The sequence below is a fragment of the Juglans regia genome, chromosome 8, assembly GCF_001411555.2.
Source record: "Juglans regia cultivar Chandler chromosome 8, Walnut 2.0, whole genome shotgun sequence".
Taxonomy (NCBI): domain Eukaryota; kingdom Viridiplantae; phylum Streptophyta; class Magnoliopsida; order Fagales; family Juglandaceae; genus Juglans; species Juglans regia.
In genome coordinates, this window is record NC_049908.1 from 27,771,004 (window position 1) to 27,780,632 (window position 9,629).

General features: G+C 40.2%; 1 protein-coding gene across 1 annotated transcript; it reads right to left on the reverse strand.

Annotated features, from left to right (window-relative positions):
* Positions 1-7,029: 7,029 nt before the first annotated feature.
* On the reverse strand, positions 7,030-8,880 carry LOC118349222. Its single transcript, XM_035692847.1, has one exon. It carries the CDS (start codon positions 8,878-8,880, stop codon positions 7,030-7,032), a length of 1,851 nt encoding a protein of 616 aa, XP_035548740.1.
* Positions 8,881-9,629: the final 749 nt, after the last annotated feature.

Genomic DNA, 9,629 nt, shown 5'->3' on the forward strand with positions numbered 1-9,629 from the left:
TGTTGGTCACAAATGTTCAGAGAGTATTGGGTGGAAGTACTAACTAGAAGAAGTTTAGATCATAGGCCGATCTTCCTGATCATGATTAAGGAAGGAAGGAAAGCATGGAGGGGAAGGAAAGTTTTCAGGTATGAAGCTAGCTGGGCTAAAGAGAAGGATTGTGAAGAAGTAATTAAAGGGGCGTGTACAGTTATGGGGAAATGGGAGATTCAACACAAAACATTCAAAACCTGTTGAGAAGTGCAAAGGAGCTCTCACCAAATGGAGTGATCATATTAGTGTGGACAGAGTGAGAGAAATAAAGGAAAATATTGAGATTTTAAAAAAGCTACAAGATGAATAGAGTAGTTATAATTCTGTAGAGATCAAAAGAATGTAAAGGGATATTGGGGTTATGCTTGAAAATGAGGATGTGAAGTGGAAACAAAGAGCTAAAAGAAATTGGTATGCTATGGGGGACAGAAATACCAAGTTCTTTCATGCATGTGAAAATCAGAGAAGAAGGAAAAACAACATAAGATAAGTTGTGGATGAGCAATGAAGGGTTTTTAAAAGCCATGATGAGATTGATTGAGCTTTTAGAAGTTATTTTGAGAAGTTATTTACCACAACTTAGCCAATCGCAACAACTATGGAAGATTGTTTGCAACACTTGGAGTCTCTAGTCACAAGAGAAATGAATGAGGAGCTTGTAAGGCCTTTTTGCAGAATGGAGATTGAGGTAGCAATTAAGCAAATGGCCCCTTTGAAGTCACCAGGTCTTGATGGATTTGGTGCTTGCTTTTACCAAAATCATTAGAGTACAGTAGGAGAAGATGTGTGTTATGCAGTGCTAGCTTTCATGAATGGTAACACTCTTTATCTTTTTGTAAACTATACTTACATTGCTCTCATTCCTAAAACAAAAAACCCCATGGATGTTACTAAATATAGGCCTATAAACCTTTGTAATTTTATTTACAAAATTGTGTATAAAGTAATAGTAAATAGACTCAAATGAGTGTTGACAGAAATCATATCAGCAATCAAAGTGTTTTCATACCAGGGAGAATAATAACTAATAACATTATGGTTGTATATGAAGTTTTGCATACAATGAAGGTGGGGAAGAAAGGTAAAAAAAGGAAGTATGACTATTAAACTTGATATGTCAAAGACATATGATAGAATAGAATGACCATTTGTGGAAGCAGTCATGAAGAAGCTATGTTTCTGTAATGAATGGTTAGAATTGGTTATGAAATGTGTTACTTCTGTGTCATATTCAGTTTTGATAAATGGTAAGCTAGGGGCTAGAGTGTATCCTTCGAGGGGTTTAAGATAGGAGGATCCTTTATCCCCCTATTTATTCATTATGTGTGCAGAAGGTCTGAGCTCTCTGCTTAACAATTCAAATTATAACGGGGAAACAAGAGGGGTATCAGTGGTGAGAGGGGGTTTAAGGATAAATCGCTTGCTATTTGCGGATAACTATGTGTTGTTTGGAAGAGCTTATGTGGAAGACTGGACGAAATTGCAAGGTTTACTGCTAAGGTATGAAAAAGCCTCTAGACAATTTTTGAACAAGGACAAGACAACCATTTTTTTCAATTCAAACACCCAATCTGAAGACAGAAAGCTAGTTTTAAGGGAAGGAAGGGCCTTAGTGAAGGGCAGCTATGAGAAATACTTGGGGCTCCCCACTATGATTGGTAAATCAAAATACAACACTTTTAGGTGTCTTAAAGAAAGAGTATGACAAAAAATAAACAATTGGAAGAATTATTTTCTCTCAAGAGCAAGGAAGGAAATTATGATCAAGGATGTCCTGCAAGCTATATCATCTTACACTATGATTGTTTTCAAGTTGCCTAAGAAGCTTTGCAAAGAAATTAATGTGATGCTCTCCAAGTTCTAGTGGGGAAACCAATAGAAGGAAAATTGTATACAATGGAGAAGCTGGGAGAATATGGGATAGTCAAAAGGGAAGGGAGGTTTGAGCTTTAGAGATCTAGAAAGCTTTAACTTAGCTTTATTAGCAAAGAAGGCTTGGAGAATAATTCAGAACCCTCTCTCCATGGCTGTAATGATTTTCTGAGAGAAGTATTTCAAAAATTCCTTACTGTTAGAATCAAAGTTGGGAAATGCACCCTCTCTAATTTGGAGGAGTGTATGGAGTTTCATTGAGCTACTAAAAGAGGGTCTTTGATAGAGGGTGGGGAATGACAATAAAATAAAAATATGGGGTCAAAAGTGGTTGTCAACACCTTCATCCTTTTGTGTTCAATCCCCCATTTTGAAGTTGAATGGTGATGCAAAGGTCAAAGAACTGATACATGAGGAAAAGAGAGAGTGTAATGAGAGTCTAATTAGATCAGTATTCAAGAAGGAAGAAGTTGATCGGATATGCAATATCCCTCTAAGTAGAAGGAATGTAGAGGACAAAATGGTATGGGGTCCTTACAAGAAGGGTTTATTCAATGTTAAGAGTGCTTACTTTGTGGAAGAAGCAAGAAAAAAAGCAGTGTAGGGGGAAACATCAGTAGAGACTGAGATTGACATAGGTGGAAGAATATATGGGGTCTTGATATACCTGGAAATGCGAAAATTTTCCTGTGGAAGGTAGGGAACAATCTGCTAGCTACAAGAAGAAACGTGTTTGTTAAAAAGATTGTTGATGAACCAAAGTGCCCCATCTGCTTACAAGAAGAAGAGTTAGTGATGCATGTATTATGGCATTGTCCTGCTGTATGGGCCATGGCTTTAAAGCCAATCCATAAATGGAGGATAGCTAAAGGTGATCTATTGAAGCTATGGGATGAGTTGACAAGAAAGTTCATCAAGTCTGAATTGGAGGAAACAACAACAATTATGAGAAGCTTATGGATCAGTAGGAACACATTCATTTTTGAAAAAAAGCTTCACAACCCATGTAGTGTGATCAGATCAGCAAAGGAAAGTTTGGATGAATTTCAGTTAGCTAATCAATTTTTAGGGAGACCAAAGAGATCTAACAATACAGAAAGGGTGGAGCAGCCATGGAGACCACCATGAGAGAATTGTTTAAAGGCTAATTGGAATGCAACCCTTGATGTTAAGTTGAGGAAGATGGGTATTGGGGTTATCATTAGAAATGAAAAGGGGGAGGTGATGGTAGCATGCTATGATCAGAGAGGCAATATGGAGCAACCAGTTATAGCAGAAAGTTTTGCATTGATGAAAACAATGGAAATCTGCAGTGATTTGAATTTCAATAGAGTGATACTAGAGGGGGATGCACAGGTTATTGTCAAAGCAGTTAATGATTCAAATGAAGACCTCTCCTACTATGGAAGCATCATCGAAGAAATGAAGATTTTTTTACAAGCATAGCCTAACTAGAAGGTACAGTATACAAACAGAAGTACAAATTTAGTAGCTCATAACTTAGCTAAAGCAGCCATACATTTAGATGTAGAGAAGGTGTGGATAGAAGAGACATCTGTTTTTATTTCAACTTGTTTACAGAAAGACAAAGAATGTATTGTAGACACTGCTCTATGAATGAAAGTGGAAAGTTCTATTTCAAAAATAAAAAAAGAGAGAGAGAAGGTGGACGTCCCATAAATAAGTTACTAGGATTTGAGGGTCAGAATTGTCATTTTAGAGTAAAAATTTTAATTTATTAGTATGGATGGACGAGGAGTTATAAAACAGATGGATCTTATATTGAAACTACCCCCTGCTCGTTTCACTTAAGGCTTGTTTGGCACCTGAGATGAGATACAGATAAGATGAAAAATTTTAATCCATCAAATGAGATAAAGTGTCCAAACACCCAATTAACAAAAATACCTCTCATCTCAAAATTCTCAAGAATTGAACTCTATTATTCATCGAAAAGACCATTCACTAAACGTTGGTCCCCTTCGTAATTGCGATCCCCTTCCCCCGAACCCTAAATTGCGATCCCCTTCGTAATTGCGATTCCCTTCACCGAAAAGACCATTCAATTGTTACACGCCTGTTAGAACGATTCAGAATTTTACCCACTTCGAGGGTGAGCACCTCCAGAGAAGATGAGAGAAGAGAGAGTTTGAGAGAATTGATTCTGTATTGATATTCGATACTGATTCCTCCCACTACAATTCCTTATATCTGACATAACAAACTCTAGAGAAAATCTAGCATGCATTGTGCGTAGCACTTAAGGAAATAACAGACATATCTAAAATGGGCTTATAAGCCGACTCGTGGGCCAGAGGCCTTACAGACTCTAATAAAAGACAAACAACCAATGCAATTAAAGACTACAAGTGAAACAATTAAAATAAGCCCAGTAAATTGGCCCATGGCCTTTCTTCCTTCATCTTCAGCCGTCGAGCCCTAGGATTCATTTTCTCCTTTCTTCTACCATCCCGATCCTCAACCTCCCTTCTTCCCCATTGGTGACGCCCTGGTAATCCCCAACGGTAAGAATGGTCCAGCTTGTTACAGTACTTCCCCCTTAAAACACCTTGCCCACAAGGTGTGGGTAGGCATTTTTCAAACGGTAATACCCTTCCCAAGTTGCATCTTCTGATCCTTGCCCCTGCCACCTAATCAAAAGCTCTGTTATCGGACGGTTGTTGAGTGGTCGGACCCTCCTGGCCAAGACTTCCGCTGGGTCTGGCTGTAAAGCTCCTTGCTGATCTGTTGGAGGCAGTGAAGTTGTAGGAACAATACCGTCTCCCAGCCTCTTTTTCAACTGTGAAATGTGGAAAACAGGATGAACTTGCGACGTTGGGGGCAATTTCAGCCTGTAAGCCACCTTTCCGACACGTTGCAGTACCTCAAATGGTCCATAATACCGGCGAGCTAGCTTCAAATTTCGGCGATGTGAGACCGAAGTCTGTCTGTAAGGCTGTAGCTTCAGGTAAACTTCATCACCAACTTTAAAAGTTTGTTCCTTTCGCTTCATATTAGCATATCTTGCCATCCTGTCTTGGGCTTTGATTATGTTCTCTCGTAGTAAAGTAGAAATCTGCTCTCTGGTTTTCAATTCCATGTCCACTGCCTCAACCCTAGTAGTTCCTGGTATGTAGGAACTCAGCCTAGGTGGAGGGTACCCATACAATCCTTCGAAGGGTGTGATCTTGGTAGCTGAATGGTGAGTTGTATTGTACCACCATTCTGCCAATGGAACCCATCGAACCCAATCTTTTGGCCGATCCCCCACAAAACATCTCAAGTAAGTTTCGAGGCACTTGTTCACTGCCTCAGACTGTCCATCAGTCTGAGGGTGGTATGCTGTACTGAACTCGAGCTGAACACCTTGAGCCTTGAACAATTCCTTCCAAAAAGAGCTTGTGAAGGTGCTATCCCTGTCAGACACTATGGATTGAGGAAGTCCATGAAGTTTAAAAATGTGCTTGATGAAAAGCTGGGCTATGGACTTAGCTGTGTAGGGATGTCCCAATGTTATGAAGTGACTGTATTTAGTTAGCCTGTCCACAACCACCCACAAGGTACTAAACCCATTTGAAACTGGTAGTCCTTCGATAAAATCCATGGTGATGTGAGACCATGGTTTTGAAGGAACTGGTAATGGCTGTAAAAGCCCACTAGGAAGAGCATGTTCCGATTTTTGTTGTTGACAGATCTCACAGCTTCTGATGTGGCCTCGAACCTCCGCCTTCATCCCTGGCCAAAAGAAATCCTTCTGAGCCCTTAAAATGGTCTTGTCTCCCCCTGAGTGACCCCCCCACGAACTATTATGAAGGAAGTGTAAAACCTTTTTTCTGAGGTCTAAGGAATTAGCCACATAAATCCTTCCCTTGTAATATAATATTCCTTCTCTTATCAAATAGTGAGGGGATAACTCCTGATTTTGACATTTCAACATTAAAGCCTTTAGATCCGAGTCCCCTTCAATTCCCTTTTTTAGCTCCTCTAACCACTCCAAGGATGGTACTGAAATGAGTGCCAAGGACATCTGCTCTTCTCCCTCTACCCTGGACAAGGCATCAGCAACCTTGTTTTCAGGGCCCTTTTTATGCTCAACTAACAAATCGTACCCAAGTAACTTACTCAGCCACTTCTGCTGCATTGGAGTGCCAATTTTCTGGTCCAACAGGTACTTCAGGCTGTGGTGGTCAGTTCTCACTACAAAGGGTCTACCAAGTAAATATGGTCTCCACTTTTGGACTGCTGCAATGAGGGCATACAGCTCCTTCTCATAAGTGGACAGAAGTAGTGTTTTTCCCTTAAGAGCTTGACTGAAAAATGACACTGGCCTTCCTTTTTGCATCAACACTGCCCCTACTCCTCTTCCCGAGGCATCACACTCTACCACGAAGGGTTGAGAAAAATCTGGTAAAGTCAGAACTGGAGGCTGAGTTACTGCCTTTTTTAATTCCTCAAATGCCTTCTCAGCTTCTTCATTCCAGCTAAATTTTTTTTTTTTAATAAGGCAGTTAGGGCAGCAGCAATAACCCCATAGTTTTTTATAAACCTTCTATAATAACCAGTCAGCCCCAAAAATCCTCGTAGTCCCTTTATGTTTCTCGGTCTAGGCCATTCCAGCATAGCTTTAATTTTTTCATAATCTGCCTTGACTCCTTGGCCAGATATGACGTGGCCCAAGTACCCTACTTCTGAACAGCCAAACTTACATTTGGATTCCTTAGCAAACAAGGTGTGTTTCCTGAGCACACTCAGTGTGAGTTTTAGATGCTCTAGATGCTCTTCTTCCCTTCTACTGTATACCAAGATGTCGTCAAAGAACACCAAAATAAACCTTCTTAAAAAAGGCCTAAAGACCTCATTCATCAAGCTTTGAAATGTTGAAGGAGCATTGGTCAACCCAAAGGGCATGACCAGAAATTCATAATGGCCTTCGTGGGTACGAAAGGCAGTTTTAGGCACATCTTGGGGTCTAACTCTGATCTGGTGGTACCCCGATCTGAGGTCTAATTTTGAAAAAATCTGAGCCCCGCTTAATTCATCAAGTAGTTCCTCCACCATAGGGATAGGAAATCTGTCTTTCTCAGTAACTTGGTTTAGTGCCCTGTAGTCAACACACATGCGCCATCAGCCATCAGCTTTTCTCACCAAAAGGACTGGTGAAGAATAAGAGCTGTGACTAGGCTTTATGACCCCTGTCCCAAGTAACTCCTTGACTATCTTTTCAATCTCATCCTTTTGGAAAAAAGGATACCTGTATGGTCTGACAGACACAGGTTTAGCACCAGGCAGCAAGTTGATTGCATGATCATGAGTTCTAATGGGTGGTAAACCCTTGGGTTCCTGGAACACATCACTAAACTGTTCCAGAACTGCCCTCATATTTTGTGACATGTTCTGTTCTTCCTCCTTATCTTCCTGGTTAATCATCTGCAGTATCACCCCTTTTTTTTCTAAATTGCTGATTTTGTTATAGGATCCTTCTTCAATAAACTGAGAGGAAATCAGCCCTTGAAGCATCACTTCCTGCCCTTGCCCCAGAAATCTCATGGTAAGTTTCTTAAAATTCCAAGTTATTGTTCCCAAGGATTGCAACCATTGTATACCCAACACCATATGGCACCCCACTAGCTCCATTACAAATAAATCAATAGTGAATGCATTTCCCTGGACCAACACTTTAACATTTTTGCCCAACCCTTCACTGACCACTTGGTCACCATTGGCCACTCTCACTTTAACCTTTTTGTCTGCACATATAGGTAGTTTCACCCTTCTGGCCACCCCACTGTCTAAGAAATTGTGGGTACTTCCCGAGTCTATTAGAATCACTATTCCCTGTCCATTCACTCTGCCCATAACCCTCATGGTTCGCGGGTTACTGGACCCTATCAATGCATGCAGGGATATCTCTGGTTTTAAGGGCTCTTCCACTCTCACCATTTCTTCCTCACCTTCTTGCACCATTACCATTTGGGGCCTACTTTCAAACATCCCCCCTTCCTCTTCCTCCACTTCTTCTATTAAAAATAGTTTGGGGTTTTTGCATTTGTGGCCAGGATTCCACTTGGAATCACAATAGTAACATAGGCCCTTGTCCCTTCTTTCTTTCATTTGTCCAGCATTTATTTTCTGCACTGGAACTATTGCCTTACCTCCACCTATTCCTTGGTAATTTCCCTGCCCTCTATGGATACCAGATTCTGTGTTGGTAGTAAGGAAGTTTTTTACCCCTTTTTTGCTAGACTTCAAATGCTCCTCTTGTAACTTAGCCAAACTAAAAGCAGCTAACAGATCTGGAGGATTGAACATTCTCACTTGAAACCTAATTTCATCCTTTAGGCCACTTAGAAAACAACTAAGTTTGTGAGAATCTGACAGCCTACGTAGTCTGTTGGAAATTGCCTCAAACTCCACCTTATACTCCTCCACTGAACCGGTTTGTCTTAGTCTAGTTAAGGTCTCCATAGGGTCATCATATGAGTTTGGACCAAATCTAGCCAAAAAAACCCTTACAAAACCCTCCCAATCAATGAAAGTTCCAGTACTCTCAATCTCCTGAAACCATACCATAGCTTTTCCTTCCATGTGAAAGGAAGCTAGCCGTACTTTGTGGTGAGGAGGTGTATTATAGAATAAGAAAAATTGGTTTACCTTATAGAGCCACCCCAGAGGATCCTCTCCTTGAAAAGAAGGAAAACTGATTCTGACAGATCTGGCTACTATCTCCCCATTCACCTCTCCAAATCCTTCCTGCCTGTTGCGATTCATCCCCGATGAGGACTCCTCTCTATTAGGATTTTCTGCATTTTTCTTCTGTATTTCAACTGTTAATGCTGCTAACTGGTGCACCACAGCATCTGATTGTCGTTTCAAAGCTAATACCTCTGTTTCCAATGTTTGCAGCTGTGACTCAGTAGACTTCTTCAGCCCACTCAGACTTTCCTGCAACTGATTGATGCGAGTTCCTTCAGCCATGGTGGTTTAGCCAATGCCAAGGAATGACCAGCTCTGATGCCAACTGTTACACGCCTGTTAGAACGATTCAGAATTTTACCCACTTCGAGGGTGAGCACCTCCAGAGAAGATGAGAGAAGAGAGAGTTTGAGAGAATTGATTCTGTATTGATATTCGATACTGATTCCTCCCACTACAATTCCTTATATCTGACATAACAAACTCTAGAGAAAATCTAACATGCATTGTGCATAGCACTTAAGGAAATAACAGACATATCTAAAATGGGCTTATAAGCCGACTCGTGGGCCAGAGGCCTTACAGACTCTAATAAAAGACAAACAACCAATGCAATTAAAGACTACAAGCGAAACAATTAAAATAAGCCCAGTAAATTGGCCCATGGCCTTTCTTCCTTCATCTTCAGCCGTCGAGCCCTAGGATTCATTTTCCCCTTTCTTCTACCATCCCGATCCTCAACCTCCCTTCTTCCCCATTGGTGACGCCCTGGTAATCCCCAACGGTAAGAATGGTCCAGCTTGTTACATCAATGGATAACCAACCCTAAATTGTTGCATGTAAAATAATGCTGGTACACAAATTTTTAACTTTTTTATGAAAAATAATATTTATCATCATTTTAATTTTTATTATTTTATCATTTTTTAACATGATATTAAATAATTTAATATAAATAATAAATAATAATCTATTTTAATCATTTGATAAGATATAACAAAAAATTATTTTAAAATAATAATTAAAAAATT